Source organism: Amphiprion ocellaris, chromosome 7, assembly GCF_022539595.1.
Source record: "Amphiprion ocellaris isolate individual 3 ecotype Okinawa chromosome 7, ASM2253959v1, whole genome shotgun sequence".
Classification (NCBI taxonomy): domain Eukaryota; kingdom Metazoa; phylum Chordata; class Actinopteri; family Pomacentridae; genus Amphiprion; species Amphiprion ocellaris.
Genome location: NC_072772.1, coordinates 27,781,777 through 27,807,183, shown reverse-complemented (window position 1 = coordinate 27,807,183; position 25,407 = coordinate 27,781,777). Strand labels below are relative to the sequence as shown.

The 25,407-nt window shown below is 41.5% G+C and overlaps 1 protein-coding gene and 1 long non-coding RNA gene across 10 annotated transcripts in view; one reads left to right on the top strand and one right to left on the bottom strand.

Annotated features, from left to right (window-relative positions):
• The window catches only part of robo1 (roundabout, axon guidance receptor, homolog 1 (Drosophila)), a 234,593-nt gene that overhangs the window by 117,132 nt on the left and 92,054 nt on the right, over positions 1–25,407 (bottom strand). For 3 of the 9 annotated variants that reach the window (XM_055012160.1, XM_055012164.1, XM_055012161.1), the window contains exon 1: positions 18,240–18,459. The exons of 5 other annotated variants lie outside the window; for them this stretch is intronic. In XM_055012160.1, the coding sequence (XP_054868135.1) occupies positions 18,240–18,444 (205 nt within the window). In that variant the 5' untranslated portion in view covers positions 18,445–18,459. Of the gene's footprint in view, positions 1–14,682; positions 15,072–18,239; positions 18,460–25,407 lie in introns of those variants that run through there. One more of the 9 variants, XM_023274747.3, reaches the window with a different exon arrangement.
• LOC129349304 (uncharacterized) lies at positions 15,487–21,717 on the top strand. The gene is made up of 2 exons (XR_008602261.1): positions 15,487–15,627; positions 21,126–21,717. It is a non-coding gene; the product is annotated as an uncharacterized LOC129349304 (long non-coding RNA).

Sequence of the window (25,407 nt, the reverse complement as noted above, 5' to 3'; positions counted from 1 at the left end):
TTGCTAAACTAACGGTTATGACAGGCTATGAAAATGACTTGATTGATGGTAATCACCAGAAATACTTAAATGGTTATCAAGGTTGGAGTTTTTCAACCTGTTCTTACATAAATCTTGCATAAACACTGCATTTCCCATCGAGTATTGATGAACCCACCTACTCTGAGGCATGTGTAGATGCTGCATGTGGTCGTTGGGAAAAAATGCAAATAATAGGCTGTAACAAGCAGCTTATTTCAATTAAATTTAATCTATGTAGTGCCAAAACCACACATATGTCATCTCAGGGCACTTTAGGTCAAGTCCTTACAGTATTATAGAGAGAAATCCAACTTTTCCCCTGTGAACATCAACACGGTACACAAGGATTTATTTTCAGATTACAGTTGAGAATTATTGAATAAAATCCTTTGCTAAAGATGGAGCAATATCATTGATGTAGTGCAATTTCATGCCATAAAATGCTGCATTAGAAATTTGCCAGCAACATCAACTCTATTTGGAGCAATTACACTACAGCTAATCAGTTGATGTTTCAATATTTTTGTGGCAACGTGACAAAGTCTTGCACAGAAATCTCTGTAATTCTAAAACTGGTTTGTTCCTGCATGTCAGACACTCTGTGAGTATAAAAAACATATCTGTAGATTAAAGCATTTCTGAGAGACAGACAGAAGCAGATGGAGAATTAGAGAGCGACATATCAAGCCTTTAGCTAGAATGAATTAGTCGACTATCTGGCACTGAATTAAGTTTATAAAAAATACATATCAGAGCTTCCTGGCCGTTGGAGCCGTCTGAGCTGCTACTCAGCTAATTAACCTCCATTTGTAACCTGCTCTTTTGAACCTACCGACCATATGCTAACAAGGCCCGGCCCTTTGGCCAGGCAGCACAGAGCCAAGCTAACACTTCTTAGTCTGCTAGCATACACAAGCCCATTACCACCACAGCAACTGCACCACTACCACCGTACTCCACCAGACAAGGCAAGCTAATATGTTTTCTTAAAGAGGACTTTGAAGAGCTCCGTTGCTATCTGCTCTCCCCCGTTCCCTTCCTGATTTAGATAGCTCCTCTCTAATTTGAAACGGCCTGAAGTTTGGGGTTTTATGGGGGAACCATTAACTATTAAGATGTGGCCCACTGTGAGGGGAGCAGTGCGCTGGGAGGTGCTGTGTTTGATCAGGGACTGTTTACTGTAGATGATTATACTGGATCAGCATGATTAACATGCACACTGAGAATACAATATACAGTGGGGTACAGTGTCCTGTTACAGAGAAGCTGGTAAGAATAAGCTGCTAGATAAATACTCTGTAGTTCATATGGCACTCTAATAAGTGTTTTGGGTGCGATTCCTGGGAGGGTGTGTGTTTTGAACAGTGAGTGGGTGCAAGCATGTATCAGTTACACAATGCTATTATCCTTTCCTTGTCTGTGATTGAATTCTTCGTGCGTATACTCTATGTGTGTGGGGGTTTCTTTGTCGAGCTGATCCCCACAGACACTTTCAGTGACCCGCGTTACTTCAGCTCCATTACCCCTCACCAGGGCAAAAAAGACACACGGGTGGTTTATTCAGTCATAGAACAAACGCCTCTACAGGTGTGAGCTTTTAGAAGATGGCCAATAAGCCAGCTTTGCTCCGTCCCTGTAGTTCACACAGAAGACCAAATCTGAGGCAGAAACAGGAGACGAGCAGAGTGCGCACTTCACTGCTGAACCGAGCTGCTCACCATCTCTTTCTCGCTTCACTTTGAGTCGTCTAACCCTGCCTTCATTTCAAAGCGCTGCCCTTCCTTCTCCTCTGCTGCTTTCAACCACCCTCTCTCCTATTTTCTATCCCCCTCTGCCTCCCCCACCGTTTCACTTTGCTTCCAGACAGAGAATGTGAGATGAGCTAATGCAATACACAGCCTCACCAAAGGGAAGCTGGGACTTCTACTGCAAGGATCTGATCGATTGGTGCCTGAGGCAAAATTCTCCTTCTCCCTTAACCCTCTCACTTGCTGGAGCGCACTCTGTAGCTTTTTTTCTTTCTTTCTCATCTACTCACATAGACACACTCACACATACGCAAAGTTAAACTATGCTTGAGGGAGCCTTTTGCTCACTGTGGAGGTAATTAAAAAAACCAACAATTCTGTAACTTTTCCTACTTGTAAAAGCAATCTCTGTAATGAACAACAAAGCCCGACAGCAACGATGAGCACAGTGAATTGAAAAGGCTCGGACCCGTCCATACAGCCACCATAAGGGTCCGGACCTAGACATTGACCCATATACTGTACACATGCAAGGATTCATGAAGACCTCAGGGTATTTACTCAATCTGGAATCTAGGCTCCTCCAATCATGGCATGATGATGGGATTTGGGATGGTTCTCGAGAATCCGCAGTCATTCTGCTGTCCAGTAGATCACTAGGTATGAATTGTATACTAAGATTACGGCTACCAGCTTCATATCGATTAATCTGTCTTGGGGCTAAATTTGATTTTCATCCTGCAACATGATGCTGTTAATCTTTATTCCACAAGATAAGCATGCTTCCTCAATCTGAAAAAAAGATATGCATAAGAGACAGACTGCTACTTATCATGCAAACAACATAATGTGACCTACTGAGCACCGCACTGGAATCCAAACTTCTCCTCTGACAAAAAACATGTACTATTAATTGTGTATAATTACAGAATTCCTCTTAATTTCATTGTAAATAGCCAAGATGCCAACTACACAAAAAAGCAATAAGGCCTGCAACTCTACAGCTTTGTACTGCTACAAAGCTTACATGTCTGGGAGGTAGCAATCGATCCAACTATTCTGACTGAAAGCAAAGAAGACGATGCAACAGCCTTAACTCTGAGCAGAAAAAAAAAAAAGAAGCCAGACAGTTTACTCAGTCAGAGCCAGGGTCATTCCATAAACACAGCACTTTCACCCTTTGCAATTAAAAGCTTATATAGGTCCACAGGCAACATTATGTGCACAGCATTTCATTACTATTCAAATGAAAGTCTATATATGAGGAACTGGCATACCTAGATGGAGAGAAGCAGAAAGACGGGTAAAAAAAAAAAAAAAAACTGGAAAAACAATCACCTAGCTGCAGTAATCAGTTCAGCTTCAGTGATTTCCCTAGCTTAAAAAAATAAATGTGCCTCTGTCTCTCACAGCTCTTTTTCATGGCTACTATCTTGGCAGAGTGTGAGGAAGAGGAAGGCAGCCAGGCACCTGCCCTTTACCCCAGAGAACTCACAGGGGAGAAGGACAGTGAAGCAATTTAGATCTGTTGTTACTGTGGTCCCCTGAGGTAGGGAGATGGGATAATGTGTCGACTTCCTCCAGTGATAAAACAACTTCACAATGCTGGCTCATTCACTCAGATCTGTACGACAAAAGGATGCCAGCCGAGGGTTTCATTTGATTATCTGAATGAATTTGCGGTAAAGTTTAATTTCCCCCCGTAAAGACGCTCAAGGTCCCAGAATCTCAGAAACACAACACTGAGAGGTGTTGCAGGAGCCTGAGCGGTATCCTCACACCCCGTATCAGATGACCAGCTGAACAATGGTAGAGATATGGAATATGGATCAGTGATAAGGAAGGCCAAGCACAGTAGAGCACTCCCTATCTACAGCGCCATTAATCTGTGATTAGGGGACTTAAGAGGGATTTCTGGCAGAGATAAGAGCAGAGGGCGTGTCCCTCGAGGTAGCCAGGCGGAGGCTGGAGCCACGCCTGCTCGGGGACACGGTTGGTCAATAAATGACTGAACGCGAGAAGAAAAGGCACCCTTTTCTGTTGAATTAGAGAAGATAACAGAGAGAGAGGGCAGAGATAAGAGGGAGAGACGGAAACGGAGAGAAAAAGGCAAGGCACTGTACTCCTGCTGATCAGATGACATTAACAGGAAAGTGAAACTGAATCTTTTATGGTTTCAACCTCAGAATCCCACCCTGGAATGCGCTGCATGAATGACTTTGCCAGTTGCATCAGATCAGACCTGTTTTTAATGTTACACAAGGCTATCGCTTACACTCCTAAGAGGCAGGATTAGAGGCCTGTGTGTGAGTGTGTGTGGAGATCCTGAGGTGGGGTGATGGAGGGGGATGATGGATATCTTTATGGCCTCTTTCTCTCCTCATCTCTTTGTCTCCATTTACCAAACAGAGCAGGGTTTGGTTACCCTGTTAATACTACAGCAGCAGTTGAAAGCCGATATCAGTTTTAAAAAAATAGCACCTCTATCCAAATTTGTGCTTTTTCAATCCAAACAAACCTGAAGTGTATTACCTGCAAGTTTATACACAACACTATGACCCAGCACTATCCTGTTTGATTGTTTCCCTGCATTTGTTGTTATAGAAACTAAGTCAGCACTCACAGATAATTACAATGCTGCCATTGATATTTCAGTGAAATATGGATTGTGCAAAGTGAAATATAAACAGAACACTAAGCTCCTTTGGTATTATTAAGGAAAAGACAGCAAGGATGAGGAAGTACTGAAAACAATTAACAACAGTCATCCTGCTCTGGTGTCTCCGCAAGGATCCCAACACTACCTGTTTAATTATTTTTTTATTTCAACAATAGGAAGGCGTGAAAAAAAAAATTCCCCTTTTTTAAACTGTGACTTGTTAAAACTACAATATATGCTTTAGTCATAAAGTTTTGTAGGCAGGACCTGATAAAATATTTAGACCCATCAAAACCACTTTATTGCTGTTGTTGCCTTTGATCATCCTGTTGCTCGTTTGTCAACTGCAATAAAGACGTGACAAATCTGCTGATGATGCCATAAACAACAGCTCTCCTTCCTTTGCTCAGGGCCAAGGGTTACTAACATGAGCTCCGAGGCTCTGCGATATTCACACTGACGGCTCATCAGGTCTCGAGGCCTGGAGCACCAGCCCTGGTTCCTGGCTGTGTCAGCTGGGAAACGCATCCCTGGTTCTCTCCAGGCAAGGCAGGCCAGGTTGGGAGTAAGACAGTGTAGCAGTGCTCCTCTGGGAGGCTGGGGCCCATCCTGCTCTGGGGCCCCCATCTGAATCTAAAACAATAGCAGCAGTATTTCCACTTCTGCTCCAAGCTGCATGCATTATCGCAAGCATGATAAAGGAGTATGGATGGTCATGAAACACCGTGTAAGTCAACCGAAGACAACACAGACATCTTTGTTCCGCTTGAAACCTAACAACAGACGAATGGCTTTATTTCATTCATCAATTTTACAGAGTGAGCTTGCTTCCACTATTTAAATATTCACAGTAATTTCACATAGACTGTCAGCAACAAAATAATGATGAGTAAATGTGAAAAGGCATAACAAGAGGAAAATATGCCTTACAATGATACATTTTCAACAGAAACCCAGGGGACACAATTGTGGTTGAGCTGTAGCTCCTCCTGATGCCAATCTGCTGCAGTGAGTGTCATTACACACAAACAAAAGCTGTCAAACTCTGTAGCAGGCCAAGAGGGCAGAATTCATTCCTGCAGGATAAATGTAAGTTGTTTATTATATCAATTCACTAGGACAAGGAGGAAATCTGTATTGGAAAAGACTGGAATGCTTGTTAGGAAGCTGCCTGTCAAATTGGCTCTGGAGACCAAGCAGATGGGCCGAACAGAGCAGGCTGGATGCAAGCAAAGAGTCGGTCTGTCTCTGTGCATGTGTGTCAGTCAATCTGGTATCTATCTATCAATGTATTCACAATGTGGGCAGACTCACAGGCTCCTCACGTTGACCCTACACATTCACAGTGATGACCTGAGAAGAAAACCCAGCCTGTACTTCTCAGGAACACCGATGTCAAGGATGTCATTCCTTTAGCAGAACACAGACCCCAGAAAAAGGGGCTGTAATTAATATGGAGCACAGATGCCAGGCTTAGACCTTCTATTAGTAAGCTTGTGTATGCAGCACCGTCAAGTCTCGGAGTACGGGGGGTATTACAGAAACAGAAGCACAAGGGAGTGCGAGCAGGCAATTACTTCTTGTTTTTGTTTTCCAGCATTGCCATTTTAATGAGGTTTGACCAGTGCAATCTTAGTGATACATCAAAGCTTTCTACAACAGCAGGATTGGAGAAGCAGGGGTAATTGAATACACTGGTACATTTATTTCCCAACAGGGGATAGTGAGCATTTCACTGCCGCCTTCTTACTTCCATGAGCTGCTAGACTTGAAATCCTCTAGAGATTAATAAAACCGTATTTCAGCAACAACAATTTGCTTAGCATTTTGAAAGACAAATATATAGTTAAATGGATGCATTATAAACATGAATGGATGGGAACAGCACTGCAGGGTTAATGTAAATAAAACTGCTTAATGTATGCTTAATTTAATTTGAAAATGCGGTGTGGTGGTCCGCTCTCTCCAAGGTCACCCTCTGGACTGGCTGCAGTATTTCTGTTCCTCTGACCAGCCATGATGGGGCTGTGATAGGTGGTGGGATGCGGGGGGAAGCCAGGGGAGGGGCAGAGGGACCAGCACACTCAGCTGGCACAGCCTAGCCACAGGGAGTATGGCATGTGGGCTGAATGCCAAAAAAAAGAACAGTTCTGAAGAGATGCCAAACTGAATTGGAGCAGGCATGGCCAAAAAGCACCTAATGCTTTATAAATGTTATTTATTTGATTGCAGCCATGATACAGGCCTGGTGTCAGACCAGTGTTGCATTACAGTCCCTGAGACCAAAGCTGATGACCTTAACTGCTTATGTAGGCTATTCTAAATGCTCGGCCAAACACATTCTAAAGTAAATCTTAGACAGCTGGCTGCTGAAAGGGAATTTCATTTAGTGCATTCAGTTGAGGGCACAATGGTAATGTCTGAGTGCAGAAACTTGGCACATTTCCTTTGTGGTGCCCTTTAGGTTAAAAGGGTAAGCACAGAGCAAATAGCACTGCAGTGTCAATGTGTGCAAGCTTGCGTATGTGCATATGTGCAACAGTGGTTCGCATACTGTAGCTGTGGTAGTATTATTAAAGTGAAACGTGGCTCCTATAGCATAGGTTAAGACTCTGTGGAGCCATGTGGCAAAGTCCCAGAGACACCAGCATGGGCCTGCTGAGTGGGGCATGGCCCGGGTCCAGCCAAATGGAACACAAATTGCCCCAAACTGTTCAAAACCTGGAAAAATTAAAGTGGGATGTAAGGCTTGCCATGTGATGCACAGTAAATATTTGGTCAAGATTAATGAAGGGGCAAAGTCTGCCAAGAAGCCTTTTTCTAGACGTCCACAGAGGGGAGACTGTGCCCAGTCTGGCATTAAAAAGAAATTTCCTTCTGCAGACAACTGCTCACTGGCCTGTCTGCTTTCCAGCACCCACTTACCACGTCCTCTCCTCAAAACACATACCAACTGTCCAGGTACACAGTGTATCTAGCCAAATACTGTTTCCTTCCATGCTACAACTGAATAGGACTTGATCACAAATGAATCTCAGCTCCTTAATTCTCATCTGCCAGTTTTCTATTTTTTATAGAAGAAATAATGTTAAACATCTGAGGAAATTTTCAAAGAAAACCTGTTTTCTTCCAGAGATGGAAACAGTGGCAGCTGTGAAGACTAATGCAAGGGAGGAAATATCCGTATCACCACCAGCCTTCAAAACTTTTTCTAAGTGGAAATAACCACCCTGAGGACATCACTTCTTCTTTCCATTTATACATAATTCCACAGATTTTCCACTCAAATTCTCCCATATAAAAATGATCAACTGTGAGGAAACCAATAAATAGATATTTTTATCTTTGGAATGCATCATTCCTGTTTTATTAGCAGCTCTAAATAAGGGTGTAGTCTGCACTGTCATACTAAACAGACAAACTGAACCATGGCAAAATTAAAGCCTATGTTCGCTATGGAGGTTTGAATTAAATCAATGAATTTCTTTCACTCAAATAGCAAAAGTATGACCATGGACAGGGGGCATAAGCCCAGCTCAAAGTCAAAAGGTAAAGAAAGTGCTTTGGATAATTTTGTCTTTGGCTACCCAGAAATCCATAAAGATTTAAAGTTCCTCTCCGGTTGTTGATTCAACCCCTAAAACTCATCTCTGTGTAGCAAAGTTGCATAATTAGGAGGGGTTTTCTATGAAAATAATCCCTTCCTGCCTTAAAATGGCTTAGATGTAACTCTACACCGTTACAGATCTATGAAGTCTCCGCCTCTCTCGCCACACATCCGTCCCCACTCGCTGCAGCTCGACACACTAGTTCACCTAGTAACGATTCTGATCAAACACTTTACACTATGCAACGCTACACAATGGCAAGTTGTAATATTAGAGAAATTAAACCATACATGTTTGAACCAGAAACCAGAAATCTCCATCTCAGTTTGTAACATATGAAAAATGTTAGTCTGTATTTGTGTTTTTAAGACTTAATCTTCAAAATGGAAATGACCAGCCCAGGCGTTGACTGCTAATTTCCAGCATATAAAAAACTCCATATGGACATTTTAACAAGGTAAAAAACTTGATTTTCACTGAAGGGCGTCTGTAAAAGTGACATCCATCATTACCATTAAAGCACTAAGCAGAGGTGGAATAATGCTGTGATTACAGGACATAATGAAATGGATTAATCAAGACTGAATGCTAAATGAAAGTAAGACAGAAGTAGGACAGATTTTATGACAGAGCACCTTCAGACATTTTGCAACAATGTCTTCTGAGCCAAGACAGGTGAGATTACTAAAGCAAAGTGCTTGTAGGGAAATGAGGGTGAGGCTCTAAACCTGAAGTGCACAGTTAATAGTTTGAAGAATGAAGCTTGTGATTAAGACTTGCTGACAGACACACGGGCAAAAGTAAAAGCAATCTTGTGTTTAAAGCCTGAGGAACCTGTCGTTCAGCCACCGACTACAATTGTTATTCAATTGGAGCTTTCATTGTGTAAGCAGGAAGAAGGGATGTCGGTGGGAGAGAAAGTTGAAGGAGGCTAAAATGTTGACAGGAAAGATTGATAAACAGCTCTGTAAGTCTTTCAAAACTGAAAAGAATAGTCTAGGCTTTATAAAAAGGTGAAAATCAAGAGGCTTTCTGTATAATTCACAAGTGTTGTTCCTGTTCAAAGGGCTCAATAGCTTTTTGCAGAGTGGCACCACACACATTATCTACAGTGAAGAAAATGGCAGAAAATGCTTGGGATTTTTTTGTGCTCATTTCAATGCTGACATCAAATTTAAGGAAAATGTCACCAATTTGCGGAAGAAGTGGGTAAGCCTGATAATAGCCCAGGATTAAAGTTAATCTCCCAACTCAGAGCAACTGTGTATTTACATGTTGGAAAATCACACAGTTATTTGAAGCCTCCTCACCATGGTTACAGCTGAATGGTTGGACTGGCTCCTAAAGCAGTCCTAGAAGAGTGAATTTCAAGGTCACCTTCTCATTAATTATGTTTTTCAATGCTTCCCCTTAAATAGAGAGCACCCCTCCTACTTTTATCACTGTCTTTTGTGTGACAGAATTAGCCCTCCGGAACTAGCAGGCTAAGTTGCTGATGCAGCTCTGCAGGAGAGTTGCTATTCGAATCTCCCAACCCATCAACTGCACTGCATTGAATTAAAAAAATAATATTTCAAAGCGTAAAATAAACAGGAAATAAAGTTGACGAGGAGGGAGAGTCTTGTCACCAGTGGGAATCTTAACTACGACAGTATTGCTGCGAGGGGGAGGAACCAAAGACATTAATCAACTAATTAGCAGACTCTCTTTTAACTGCTAATTTAATCTATTCCTCTCAGCCTCTTTAATGGTATTTTCCCCTGTCAGTTATAACCAAAGAGAGGTTTAGCATTTCAAAAGTGTATCCAGGCCTTGAAATGAGAGGGTAATAGAATGGTCACAGAGGCTGGGAGGAGGCCTGAGCTCAGGGAGTGAGAAAGAAAAGAAGGATACTGGGGAAAGGCTGTCCTCAATGCCATCTCTAGGTCTCCCCAGTGGAGAAAATGAAAGGGAGGGAGGTCTGAGCCTTTTTTAAAATGCACAAGGCAGAGTACCCCTCGGTAGCATAGCTTCACCAACCACAGCAAGCGCCAGGCCCAGGGCAGGCCCTCTGGGAGTTCCTGAGCATGCAGAATTTAGCTCCATGTGGTATGTTGGCCATATTAGTCCACACCAAAACCCTCAATGCCACACCGGAGCTTCGCACCATCTTTTATTTACTCAGCACTTCTAAAAATCAGCTTCACCTCTCTCCACATGTCCACCTTTGAGGGAAAAAAACAACACCAGCGTTCTTCGCCTCACAGTTTTTCCACCGCTCTCGCCCTAATCAGCAAATTCGAGGGCCATGAGGGACCAGAAGGAATATGCAATGTGAGCATAGGGAGCCCAGATCAAGAGTATTCCCAGAGCTGGTGTGTTATGGTACGTTTGACTGCTCCGTCCTCCCCTTCGTCCTCTGTTCTCCTCCCTACATCCATCCCCCCTTCCACACCCTGGGGTAGCCTTTGTGTAGCCGCACTCCTCCCCTCTACACTCCTCATACACCCTCAGTCTCTCGTGAACCATTCTCCTCCCCTCCTCCATGCCTTACAATCACCCTGTTAAGGCAGCACAATGCGGCCTCCCCGTCCCCTTCCCCACAGGCTTTTTTCTGCGTGTCGGCCTGCTTTATTTGAGAAAGACTGCGCTGACCAGTCACAAAAAAGGCAAGTCTTAAAAAATTGGGCCAAAACAAAAAAAAAAAAAAAGAAGAAAAAAAGTGGGGGGATGGGTAAGGGGATGAAGAGATTCCTTTCGCCACCCCACACAAACACAAACCCCATGTCCCTGCCTTTTCTTCTTGTTCACATCTATATTACTGGAGGCAGCGGGGAAACTAACACGAGACTGGATCAAGTAAGCATGCATGTACAATGTGAAATCAAATGTAATTTGCTCCTGCATTACTCGAAAAGAACATTTTTCCTAGCAGGAAGCAAAGCTGTGGGAATTCTAAGCGTGCCATTTGTGCAGCGGGGACAGAAACCAGACAACACCTTTCATGCTATAAGGGCACGCCATTCATCACTTCAAGACCAAGAGGCAATAGGGAATGTTTGTCCTCCACGTCAACTGTCAGAGCAAGATGCATTAACTATACTGACCCACGAGTTTAATATCCTGGACACGCCTGCTGCCTCCTTATATCAGCCAGCTCCACGCTAAAATGCTTGTATGAAGTTATGTTCGGGGGTATTCTTAGTGTAGACAGGCTTTACTCTGTCTGGCTGTGCATATTTGGAGCTTAAACTGACAGACAACTTGACAGACAAAGTGATACTTGCTAAGTAAGTCATGACAACATTATCAGCATGAAGTGAGCAAAATTCCTCATAACTCCCAAACAGAGCAAGCAGTTAATTCCTGAGGTATCCCAAATTCCAAAAGGTTGACACAAAAGACACAGGGAAGTATCCTGTTTTATAAAATTATCTAAATCCTCCGTATCAGCCGAGTTGAAGCCACGGCAAATTACAAACTATTGACGTCAGATGGATTTGTTAATTAATCCAATTAAGCAGAGCTTTTAGGTCATTAAAGGCAGAGCAGTTGGGGGAAAGCAGATCATTAAGAGTCACCGCCTAATTTATCTGCCCTCAAACAAACTGCTTTGAAATGTTTATCTTGTCAGTCATTAATGACTTAGCCAGAGTTTCTCACGAGCAGGAAGAGGACAGACACTGCCCTCCCACATTCCTCCATGTGGTTTCACTAAGCCAAAGTCTGCCTAATCCTGGATCTTAGGGTGTAAAACCCCGTTTGATTCGGATTAGGATCAGATTAATGTGCATTAGTGGAAGTTATGGAGATATACCGTTGCTTTATGGACACTGTCATCTTGCTTAGGTGTGAGATTTTTAAACTGAAAGGTGACACAGCAGACTTGAGACTTGTTCCCATCATGTTTCTCAAACACCCAGTGTGCTCACATAACCAGACAACTTGATTTTGGGCCTGTTTGGAACACCATTGAGCTATTTCACAACACTGATAGCGAGTGAGTAACTGTGAGAGGTGGTTAAGAGAAGAGGCAGGCTTTAATGAGAATGTGTTCGGGCCGTGTGAAAGGTGCTCGTAAGAAGCCCGGAGACAGAGATGAGTCTCACCTGTGCTCTCTGGTCATTAATTGGCTTTGGAACCTGCTGTGTCCTGTCATATCGCTATGATGTAGGAGGCGGAAGGGCTCTGCAATTTATCAGCACTTACGAGTCAATTTGTCAAGACCTCCACAGCTTGGTGCTGCTGGGACCAGGACTGATTACCAGGGCACCGCTGCCACTGCCCATATTTTTATCAGCATGAGCGCATACTCACAGTTACTCACTCTGCTGCCCTGGATATGATCACCAAAAGTGTTTACAGCAACATGGAGGTAAACTTTTTAGGGATAAGTCTGTTGTTTGCCCTGAAGATATGCCCATCCGGTTAATATATATATCACCCTAACAACCCTTATCTTCTCAAAATAATCCAAATTATCCTCTTAAGTGTGAGAAGTAAAACCACCTCTTGCCCTTATTTAAATGGTATCTCCTCTGAGGTGAGTAAGGTCTGAAGAGCAACCATTAAGTATATAGCAGGAGGACAGATCACCTGATAACAAGGCGAGACATGACAGATGGAGGTATCAATTTACAACCTTCAGACTGTGGCAATAAGCAAGTCATCACACATTTGACAGGCCAAAGGTCATCTTATCGCTCTCCTTCTATTCCACAGATACAAGTAAAATGTTCTTCCAACCCGGCCAGCAATGTGAAAATAATCTTGATACGATCCACAGAGATGTTACTGAACACCGTTAAGTCTTTACTTCAGAGATCCGATATCTTTCCTACATCAGAATGAAGTTGTTAACCCTCCAATTAGATGCAAATATGAAATCTTTTCCCTGGCAAGTGGCGTGAAATCCAATTTTCCCAACACTGGTGTCTAATCCAGGACCAATCCTTTGAGTATCTGCTGTCCAGTCCATCTCTATTAGCAGGCCCTATTCTCATGCCTCTCCCAAGGAAACATCCCCAGACATCCCCAACAGCCAGGCGTAATTGGAAACCCAGGGTGTCTGATGGACTTTCTCACAGGACGGGACCATTACAGGCTCAGGGTGGAGCAGATGGAGCCACCGCCTAGTTCTCAAAGCTCACCTCTGACCCTACTTCCTGTTTAGGTGCTATGCTGTTTCCTCAGACTACTGCGGTGTCTCAGCCTTTCTCCATCTCCGCGTCTCTGACTCTGTACTCATAAACAAAGACCCAATTCATGGCTACTATCAGAATAGCATCTGAATGTGAGCAAAGAAATTCTGCAGAACGACTCAAAATGTGAACAAACATGGACCACCAGACAGTTAAAACCTGAAAAAATCTGACAGAATCTGATTTTAGTGTAAATAAGGTGTTCAAAGATGTTCTATTCGATGCAGTAGAGAAACTAAAGTCATGACAGATGTCTGACATTTACGCTCACTTTTAGGGACATCTGGAAACAGGCTAAGAATTTGGACTGGTTATATGCCACAATGGCTTTTCAGGTTTAAACTTGAAAATAATTATGCTGACTATTGCTTGTGTAATTATATAGGTGTGCTGGAGCTACAATAAACAGTAGTAGAAGGCCTGGGTGTCCCTGCTGCTTCTCTGCTAGTATTATACTACATAGAGATTGTTCTGGTTACTCTTTTTTTATTATTATCAATTCTTTGTAAAACTTTGTCTTTGTTTAAAGTCCACCACATTCAGGATACTTAAAGTCTTTCAGTGGGGTGGTAAGCATTTGCTTCTTAACTCCGAAGCTACTGACCTGGAAAACCCCAGCTAACACGGTCCAGAAACTCTATAAAGACATCCATGTGATGGGTGAGGAGGCAAAATGTGTAAGATAATAACAAAAAATGCCAGTAGCATCAGACGACAAAGACAAATTGAAACCAAGCTGTTGTATTTTCACATAATAAATGGCACCAAATTGCATTAAAATAGTCACTGGAAGAGGACAAATGAAAACTAAGAATGTATGTCATTTGATATGCTGCAGATTTTCATTCTAAGAGCACATAAAAAAAAAAAAAAAATGTTGCACTCAGCAATAATAGTCATCCGGGGGAAGAATCATGACATACATGGAAACATGGTCCCCATTGGGGCTCGTGCTGTCTGTATGACCGATGATAGCTGCTCTCTGCACTGATCCCATATGGCCTCAGCTCTTTATGTGTGACTTTATGTGTGCTCAGCTTTTAAAAGTTGGACAAACCCTTTATCCTGTACATTGACTTTGTTGGTCGAGAGGAAAATTTCCCTGTTATGTCACTTTGCATTTGTCTTTTTATGGCAATAAACCTAAAAATACAAACCAGAGATGAGCCTCTTCCAAACATCTGAGTAAGGCCTGAAACGCACTCAGTGTTTGACTTAAGTCCAATGTTCAGAATTAGGTTCTAGTATAGTTGGCGAAGTTTGTGTCTATAACTGCACCACTGCAACCAGTTTCACATGAGAAGGCATTTCTTTTTATACATTTTGACACTTTGTTTAGTGATTTTAACTGAAACTGTGTATTATGCAGGCACTGTAGTCTAATTTAATTATTCTGTGTGGGTTGTAGCATCAGAAAATAAAAATTCAACTGGCAAACCCCAATAAAAGGCTACGAGACTCCTTACCTGAGCACACATGGAGAATTCCTAACAGAAATACAAATCCAATTGAAGTTGGAGACATCATTCAACGTCTCTCTTATGAGAAATGTCCTTGTGTAATCCAAATTATTCAAAAAGCAATTGAGGCATCCGCTCCTTCATGTCAAGCTGCAAGACAAAATCTCAGAATCCAGAGTTTGAAAAAGAAAAACAAACAAAGATTTTGGTTTGTGAGTCACAAAAAAGCAAAATAGAGCAGTCCACAAGCACCCTGCTTTGACTTCTTGATATAGGTGAGAAGGAGGGTTAAAAAGATGGGGAAATGAATAAAGAAACAGTTCCAAACAGCTCGAAATTTCACCACATGCTCTGTTCCGGTCCAACTGAATGGTAGCATGCGTTAAAAGAGAAGTGAAAGAGCTCTATCCTTTCTTTGAATTCATCCCGTTGCTGCTCACTGATCAACCAGTCGATCTCATTCAAATCATTTAGTTCCTTTGTGCAACAACAACAAAAACAATAAATCCGCTGCAAAGTTAACTCCAGAGCGAGTAAAAAAAAAAATCCGCTGAAAAACAAAAAAGAAATGCTTGCAGTCACATTATTTCAGTCCAGTTCTGGATGTGTCACTTGAGATCGGAAACTTTGCTACTTAGTACTGCTGTCCTCTCCTCATCCAGCCGATCCGGACGCCAGATCAGTGCAACTTTTCCATCACTTCTTTCCCCTCCAGTTCTGCGCTCCAGCAACTCCGACCGATCCGAGTGCGCGTCGCAGACACCGAACCTCACGCGAGAGGGGCGCAACGCGGATTCATATTCACAGCATTTCATTCAAGGAAAAGCGGAATGCCTCGTCAATTGGTATGCGCCTCTTTCTACCCCCTCCATGGACCCGACAATGTTTCCCAGAGAAGAAATTTAACCTCTTCCCGCCTGGATCCCACCGAAGCTCCAGCGCAGCTCTCTGGTAGGATTTTCTTGAAGTGCGTCCAATAGTAAGAGAAACCTTATAAAACTACCTGGACGTGTTTTTTTAAGTCTCTCTGCGGTTCTTGACTACAAACAAATGTAACAGCAGATTGCAGTGATATTCCTGAAGGGACTCCACAGTGTTTTTTTGTTTTTTTTAAAGAACTCCGGAGTTATTATATAATGGTTCAAACATAATTTGGGGTTTTGTTTAGTCTCCTGTGGTTTCACACCCCATTAATATTTCAACTTACAAACGGATCTAGCTATAAAACACTATTTTTATCACTCTAAAAATGTAGCTAAATATAGGATAGATACTTAAAATGTATAAAGTGATGTAGCTTACTGTGTAACTACATAATTTGTACTAAAATACTTAGTTTTACGCATGAAATTGCAGGAATATGTTGCCTCTATAACACTGGGAGATTCATTCATAAATATTCTGTAATGTTTGCAGTACACAGTATGAATATATTTTAAAATAAACCCGAAGAAAACAACCCACAGTTTATCTACATTAGTCCACTGTGCATCACTTTATTTAATTAAAATACGGCCTAATAATTAAGTGAGTATCCTTGGTAATAATAAAAAAAACATTTTTTCCAATATGACATAAACTAACTAATATAAAATGTGTTTCTCATTTTTTCCTCTTCAGACGTCAGTGAAGTGGAATTTCTTCTCTGCAATCATTCTCTAATTCTCTGAAGCTAAATGTATCTATTACAGCTTTTACAGCAAGTGGCTCCTTTAGATCTGCATCGTAAATGTGCAGTTTATCTTATACTAAAAGATCCAAATTGTGGAGAAAAAAAAAAGAATGACTGAAAAAAAACAACTGAAAGACTTTCTTCAGCTCAACTCAAAGCTCCTCCGTCTGCTCCAGTGAACATTTGTTACCCAACAGCGCCCTCCAGTGAAAGAAGCAGGAACTAATCCTGCTCAGTGCTGCTTTTCCCAGCAGTCTATCATGCACATGTCTGCTTTAGTGCTTAGTGATGCATTAGTCATCAAGTCCAGGGGATCTCACACAGTTTCATATATCAAACAGATACAAATCATGATGATCCTTTCTCTGAAATGCACTCTTGTGGGCTGAGAAACTGACGGGGAAAAAAAACATATTCAACACTAATTCGCACTAAAGGAAATTTGCTGAATTCAGCTCATTGGTAATGAATAAATGTGCAGCTATAATACTGTATAGCTCTACATCATATGCTCCAGCTGCTCTAACTAATCAGAGTACAACTCAGTCCACATGACTTGGATTTTTTTTATAAAGTGCACTGTAAAGTGAAATAAACGGAGTATAAAAAGCCCTTAAAAGCATTTCTGTTAGAACAGAACCATGACAGTACTTTGTACAATGAAATGCAAACATGGAAATCTGAAATATAATTGCTAAAAAATATAGTTATTCTCTTACAAATGTCTGAAAAGTTAAATAAAATGCTGTTCATCACATTTTGTTAATGCTGCAGTTTAAAGAAAAGTGTACTTAGAGCTACTTTAACCCTTTACTGCTTCAGCTTGAAGAAAACTGCATGATTGACACATTAAGAGAGCAGCATGCCTTTGTACTCCCAATGTGTTTTTTCCCCCTCATTCATCCATGTGTGCATTATATTACAGTTTACACTCTCCATTTACACTCAATTTACACTCTCCATTCTCACTCAGCTCTCATGTGCACAGTTCTCCTGAAAGCTTTATACAGCCCTGAATCTGTAAAGTGGCTGTTCAGCTTAATGCCACCAATTGAATAGTAAGATTTCCTCCAGCCAGCAGCAGCAGCAAAGAACAGAAGCAATTATCAGCATAGACCAGTGTGAGACTCATCAGCATAGGAAGGAGAGTGGAAGGGCTGGTTGCTACAAGAGAACAAGAGCTTTTTAAATGCTTGATGTAGCACAGCAAAGAATAAAACACAGCAATAAAACTGTATCACACAAAGTATCACAGGTCACTGATAAGGCCTTTGTGTCTTTTTACACACATAAGCTGCAAAAAACACAGATAGGAATGCATAAAACAGTAAAGATGAGGCTGATATGTGTGAATTGTTATCTTACTGGTCTTGCTGTATTGTCAAAATCAAAAAGCAATGTGCTACTCTTGGACTCTGGCCATTTTGAAATTTTTATGTTCCATCAAACTCTTTTTTATTCAGTTTTGGTTTCACCCTTCTTCTATGGTTGTCAAAAAAAGAAGAAAGAAAAGCAAAGAGAAGCAAGGGGGGAAAAAGCCCAGTGAGTGCAGGTCATGATGACTGAGCTCTGTAAACAGGGAGGCTCTCTGTCCTCGCTCTTCCCCCTGCAACCTTGATCAGACCAGCAGAGGCACAAAAAATGACATACTATCGGGGCTGTGATGGCAGCGGCCGAGAAAACAGAGAGCTTTTAACACCACAGCTAAATCGTTTTTGCACAAAACAACTTCCAAGAATTTACAAGGTACAAAATGGTAAAAAAAAAAATCCCCTCCTTGACTGCAAAGTGCTCCAAGGAACGCTGTAACAGCCACTAACCGAAATGATTTCTGATGTTGTCGAAAAGTTTTTTGGGTGACAGTTATGTAACGTAGCACTTTTGTACTTACTGTGAAAGACGTGGCTACATTTGTGGGAGTGTCTCAAGGTCTGGTGGTTCTGCTGAAGTCCAAGATTATTAGTCAGCCGTTTGCACCACTGAGACTTCTGCAAACCAGCGAGCCGATGGGCCACGTGTGGACCTTTGTGGTCTTTAGGGACTCCCAGCATGACCAGCATTGAAAACAGCACCACCAGCAAGCACACGATCTGCATGGTGAAGTGTAGGAGCAGTGGAGGTGTGCATATACCAACTTTCCTGCCAGTTCTGTAGCTGCAGAAGTGAAGAAATGCCAAAGAAAGTTCCCCAATTCACTCCTGCCCTGATTTAATCACAGATATACCTTGAAAAGTGGCAAAAAAGTTAAGATCCAATCCAACAATCCTCTTGCAACTGCAAACATTGCCGCACTTCCCAACAGTTCTTCATGCTGCTATCCTCGAGATCTGCCAAATACATAAACCCCTGCAGTCTTGGCTGGTCTCCTAAATCCAGCGACAATGTTTCCCCCCAGAGTACGATGGGATCTTAATGAGGGCAACCCTGTATACAATGTGCTTGGTGAAGTTCACTCCCCTCTCCGTTTCACCATCCCATCGCTCAATGGTGAGTCTGTCTCTCATCTTCCCGGCCTCTTTTTTTAATGTCTTATAATTCTCTTTTTAATATTCAGAAACAGTTTGTGGAGGTTCTGTCTTTTCTTATGATGTTTCTATGTGTTCAGCAAGACGGGGGATCCTGTAGACTCCATGCTGGGTCTCTTTTCAGATGTTTTGGCCTCTGCACAAAACCTAGGCCCCCTCAGCATAGAGGTGATGGGGTGACACACAGGCGGGGTGAGGCGAAGGAGCCCACATTCCCCTTTTTCTTGACTAAGACTATTTAATGGCTTTCATTCCCATCTCGCCAGCGCACCAAACAAGATGGCATAAAACAAAACATTTCCCCCTTGAAAAAGAAACTCCCTGTTGAGAGCCAAACACAACACTCTTTTCCTAGCAGACAGGAAAAGTGATGCATTTTGGGATTTTGCATTCCACTGGCTGAAGTTTTACCTCCTGGATATGTTTAGGGCATAAACAGAAACTTGGAGTCACCTTGGCCAGAAGCAGTCACAGGTATGTTTGAGTTTCCTTCCTTCCACTTTAGCTGGATTGTTACCATACTTCACTTGCCTCACATTCACTACAGTCTTTTATCATTCATGCTCTGTCCTTGAGGAGCCATCCTTTTATTTATTCATTGTGCTACTTTTCCTTTTACAAGACAGCAATTCAAATTTACAGCCTTTGTGAGTTGGCAATGGGCAGCACATCAGCAAGGTGTTTTGAAAAGATAAACACAAATAACGTGTTAAAAAGGACTTGCTTGAATGAGCTCTTTTAGCACTTTCCAAGACAATCAGTAAATAGCTGCAGGGTAACTTTGTCCTGCTTCTGTTTTTTGGGCTTTGATCCATTTTACAGTTACACAAGTAGCCCGTCACAAATCAGAAACAGTATCTGGGCTGACTGAGTGAACCAGTCAGGAGTGCAATGTCCTCTGACAAGCAAGGTCAAGGCTCTCAGCGCTGTTTTATGCTCATAAACAGACTTGAAGCTGCATGAAATAGAGGTTAGGAGGCTGAATAAAACACTGGCTGACCAACGGCATCAATTTTCATCATTTCAAAGCTCTGTCCTCTTCTGCTCTCCAGCCAAAGGAGGGCCTGAGGCTTAAAATAGACAAGTGTAAACATATGGAATGGCACTTACTCCACTAAAACCAACACTTATCCATCTTTTACGACACATGGAAGTATATCCTTTCCACAACTTCCTGCAAGAAGCAACTGTTGCATGATGGATATGTGTGGTAGATTGAATCCGCAGCATATATCAAGTTAAATGAAGACTGCTTCGCCATGCAGTGGGTTAACAATGAGAACTGACCCTTCTCTGTCAGAGTACTCTCGAGAATGAGATGATTTTCAGGTGGAATGACAGATTGTTAACATGGGACAGAGACGGGATGGAAGTAAAGGGCGGGAGAGAAGAAGTGATGTGAGGATAGATGACGTCAAGTCCTGAGGAAGTTAGATCGTATTGGTGTTACTGTGTCAAAGCTAAAAGAGGCAACAAATCATTTTTGATTGGTTGCTGAGGGAGCAGTGAAGCTCCAGGAGCACAAACTATGTGCACAAGTGGCTGCCATCATAAGAAATTTATTGTTTGACTTGCAGCAACCTTCTATAATGTCTCTAACTACTGAACAGCCAAACATTTAACGCGTTAATGACATGGTTAAGGTGAATCAATGTGGTGTGTAAGTGTAGCACACATGCCATTACTGTTTGGACGTTTGTCTTAAGAGCCAAAAGACAGTGAATGAAATTCAAAACACAGCCATCAAGTTAGACTAAAATCAATCAGACTTAGAGTAACACATTTCAGCCAACATGAAGTGCAGTTTTGTCATTTTTCTGGAACATCTACGGCAGAAACTTCAGTAACTGTCAGGCCGTTTCACACTGTCTGTCTACTGTGGACAATTACTCCAGCCCTTCAGCTCTACATGAGAGCTGCTCAAGAATGCATCGTTCTGGGCTCCATCCCAGAATACATACAGTTAACCCACTCAGATGAACCCCAGAAACAAGCCAAAAAGTCTTTTAAAAACTAGACAAGTCTAAAAACTGTTTTTGTCACTATTTTATTGAGAGTTTGCCAGAGTAGAGAGAAAGAGACAGGAAATTTAAAAAAGCAAGTAAGATGCAAAGCGCTGAGCAACAAATAGAAGAGTGAGAACATTCTTCTTCTCACTATAGGCTCTCTGTTCAGCTTTCAGACATGATAGAAAAGACAGGGATCCAGTGAAAGAAAATGACAGTGAACTAAACAAATCTGTTTCTGTTCAGGGAATGCCCCCATGCATGACGCTGCTGCAAGAAATGTGAGGCGAGGAGTAGGGGGAGCAGCAGACACTGAGGAAAAAGAAAGAGGGGGAGCTTCGCAGGATGCCGCAACGAAGTTTGGAGCACAAAGCAGGATGAGGCGATAAACAGGCTGTTGCTTTTCCGCTTGCCTGCACACACTGAATCCCTCTTTCCCTGTCTTTTAATGGGCCTCACATTAGCATCTGTTTAGCGTCAGCCTCAACATGGCCTGTGGAGGATGATTAAAATAACCCAGCTATCGCGTAACATCCTGGCAGCGACATCAAAATACGGTCAGACGTTGGAATATTTGCAGCAACAGACGTTTTAGAAAGTTTGTACGAACGTTCTCCACTTAACAATATTTATTAGCTGCTCCTGTTCAAATATTCCTCTTATGAGATTACCTTCCCTGTGGAAAGATATACTTTAATATGCCAGGAACAAGCATTCAACATTAAGATTATTATGGAGCACTTCATCATCTACAGTATCAAATATGTTTTCATGCATGGATGCACTTGTATAAAAGAGATGAACAAAATTACTCAATATTAAAGTATCTCTGACTGTCCTTGGCTGCTCGTCTTTACTTTGAATGCAGCTCATTGGGTGACCTGAGTCTCACCCCTCCCTCACAGAAAGGCATAGTGGAAGAAACAAGCAGCATTGTGTTTCATGCTTAATTGGCTTAATTGGCTTAGAGACACGGGAGCTTTAATGAGTGACAGTGGGGCTCAGGGTAACCGAGCCAAAAGATTCTTTTGTTCTTATCACTGCTGGATCTTAGCCAACCACATAGCAGTGAGATCCAAGACGAGATCCCGACCAAGAGCAGAACCACAGTCTGACTTTTATTTAAGTGATAACACAAACAGCAGTTTCCTGGTCAAATTCATTACATGCAAGCCATGCATTGTATCTGCATTAAATATTTGAGCTTTAGCTGTTAGCAGCAGAGAAATAAGACTTCTATTATGAATTTATCTAACAAGTTTAAATATTAAGGCTAAGACCCTACAGTGTGAGAAAATTAAATAATAAAATACTACAGCTAAAACCCTACAATATTCTAGAAAACACGAAATACATTGATAAACATAATGGAAATACTCCTGGAATTGACTGTAATTGGCGCTATATAAATAAAATTGAATTGAATTGAATTGAATTGAATTGAATGCTAATTTACCAGATTACAGAACATTATGAAGATCCTACAATAACACTAGCAGCTCTATGAGCTTGTGTTTCTGTACAGTGAGCTTTAAGCTAAATGTTGCAGTATGCTAACACTCTGGCACATGTCAGCAGGACGCTAACATGCTAAGTTTGACAGATGTAATGTTCACCAAATTCGCTACTGTAATTTGGGATGTTAGCTACTACTAAACACAAGACGATGTGGGCTGATGGGAAAATTATCTGGTTAGCAGGTACTTTAATTTAACTGATAATGATAAGTTCTGCTGAATAACCAGATCTAGGAGATCAACAGTTTAAAAAGTTTATCCAGAGGGGAGCATGAAAATTTCACAATACATCCAATAGAAGTTGAGAAATTTCACTCAAAACTGACATAGCTAGATGAAAACAAAAGCATATCGGAGGAAATCATGCAGATTCATCCTCTGTGACCATGAATGTCTGTAAAAATTCCATTGCACTCAATCACCAGTTTAATCAGTGCAATTAAAGATACTTTGACTTGGACAGATGGACCAACCACCCTGATGTCTCCAGACCCACACTACACTGTTACTGGGGCTAAATGCAAGTTAGCACTCAGATCAAACTATTTTCTGCAGTTTTATAGGCTAAATAATCATTCCTGATCCAAATCATTTGGTTTTCTACATTTTTTTCTGTCACACCATTGAAAAGGAATCCATCAAAGAAGTAAAAACACAAATTGTTCTTTCAATATTCTAGACAAACCACAACTGCAAACCCACAGTGCCACAGAGCTGAGAATTAATGGGACATTAATATTTTTGTTTCTGCAAGAATATTTCTTCCAGAAACTTTCCAGAGCTGTACTTAGAAAATCATTCTTCAGTAGTTGCGGTTTCAGCGGGGCCTTAGAGCCAACATCGGTGACGGATCTCTCTCCGAAGACCCCGAGCAGACAAAAATGCAAAGATGCTGCTCATGCTAAAAGCATTCCCCGTCTCTCAAATAAAAAGACTATTCTTTCTTTTTCTTCGCCTGGTGCGATCAGCTGTCAAAACAAACGGGCGCTGTGATGGATGTAATAAATATGATCGATGGGATATCTGGTGCTGCTGACCTCACACCACGCGCCAGAGTCGAGGGAGCAGGTGCTGCTCAGATTTACAGCCCCCCCACCTCATGATACTCTCCTCTCTCACACAGTGATGCTGAGCCCTGCTGAGACACAGTCACACTGTCGAGCCTCCACAGCCCCCTACAGCTCACAGAAACAAGCTTATTATTGGCTCTGGCTGAACTTCACGTGCAACATGACTATGCATGAATCAAATCACCACTAATAAAACCAGCAATGATTTTCCAGATCATCAAGCCATCAGTCACAACTGACAGTCATTACAGTAATTCCTTCTGGGAGGAGAACACACAGGGCTGTCAGTGAGGTCGAGGCACTCCTTATGTGTGTGCTCATAAAGATGGCTAATTGATCTGAGGGCGAAGGCAGCTCTGGAAACATAAACTAACATATAACTACAGTGTTTTGCCAGAGATCATAACAAAGACACTGCTGTGGATGGATCATTAAAAAACTGAATTTACAAGGGGTCTAAATTAGCTCTGAAAGTGTTTTATATTACCAGTAACTACAATAAATTACACGTATATGTTCTAATGTCAGTAAATTCAGAGCAGACAGAGGACTGATGAGCAGACTTCAGGGAGTTTAGAGCACTTCACACTTGTAATTATTAGAATATGAACTCTCTCGCTGTTGAAGGTGTGGCTAAAATTTGATTGTAGTTTGTTTTTAACCTAATAAATCCAAAAGGTTTGAATGGCATGAATACTTTGAAAAAAAAACTTTACGATTACACCATTGTCCAAAGCCAGAACTGTAAAAGAAAAAAAATCTATATGTTTCAATCAAAAATTCATATAAAATGTTTGCTTTAGAAGAAGTAGCCATGATCTTTTCAGCTGTGACCAACAGATGTGACAAAAATTCAGGGATTATTTCACTGTACTGCAAGATATTTACACAGAGCTGAGAGAAAACTAATTAAAAACAAAAATCTGTCATATCCAGAGCTACCATTTTGTTCCAGTAGTAGTAACACCTGTGGGCATTTGGAAGAATGTTGTAAAAGTTTTTTTTTCATTTTTTGTAAAAATGTATAATTAAAAAAAAATACGGTTTTGTTATGATTTATGATATGATAAATTTGCTCACTGCACAGAAGATGTTTTTGATGTTTCTCTACTCCTAGCCATAACTGTAGTGTTTCCATAGAGGTGCAGAACTTTATATTGCAGTAAACATTTAGTCCACGGTGACAGGAGCAAAAAAAATGCCCAGAAACTGCTTGGATTTCAGAGGTTTACTTTAAAAAAAAAAAAAAAAAAAAAAAAAAAAAAAAAAAAAAACAGCCTGCTAAGAATTGTGGCTGCTCTTAATATGATTCTACTGAGGTATGAAATGAATGCTCTATAAACATGCTATTGTGCTAAAAGGATCCTATTCTGATGGTACAAAGAGTCAATTCGCCGTATTTGTGATTATTAGAAAAAGTTCACTGCTGCCTCTTTTGTAAAGACTACAATGAGGAAAAGTCTTTTAAGGGCCATTGTGCATCACATTCAATACCAAGTGTGACTCACATACACGCTTCCTAAAAGGACCACACTTTTCCTAGGGGCTTTATATCGACACTATTGCTGCCGTATTAAAACTTTGCTACTCTTATTGACAGGCACAACAAAGTGCTTTGACCTCTGAAATTTAATCGCACTAGGTCACATAATTACTAGGATTTCTTCCTGAAATATTAACCCACCGATATACTGTAAGCTGGACTCTGGTGTCTTATGTGACAGGTTCGCTCTTCTCATCTTTCCTTATCCAGTTTACATTTGTACTGTTGTGTGTTGGAGACTGATAGAAACAAAGACAGGGCAGATTACGTAGTCACGTGTGGAAAATTGTTAATTTGAATTTGCGAACCGGGCTGCACAGTGGTGTAGTGGTTAGCACTTTCGCCTTGCAGCGAGAAGATCCCTGGTTCGCATCCCGGCTTTCCCGGGATCTTTCTGC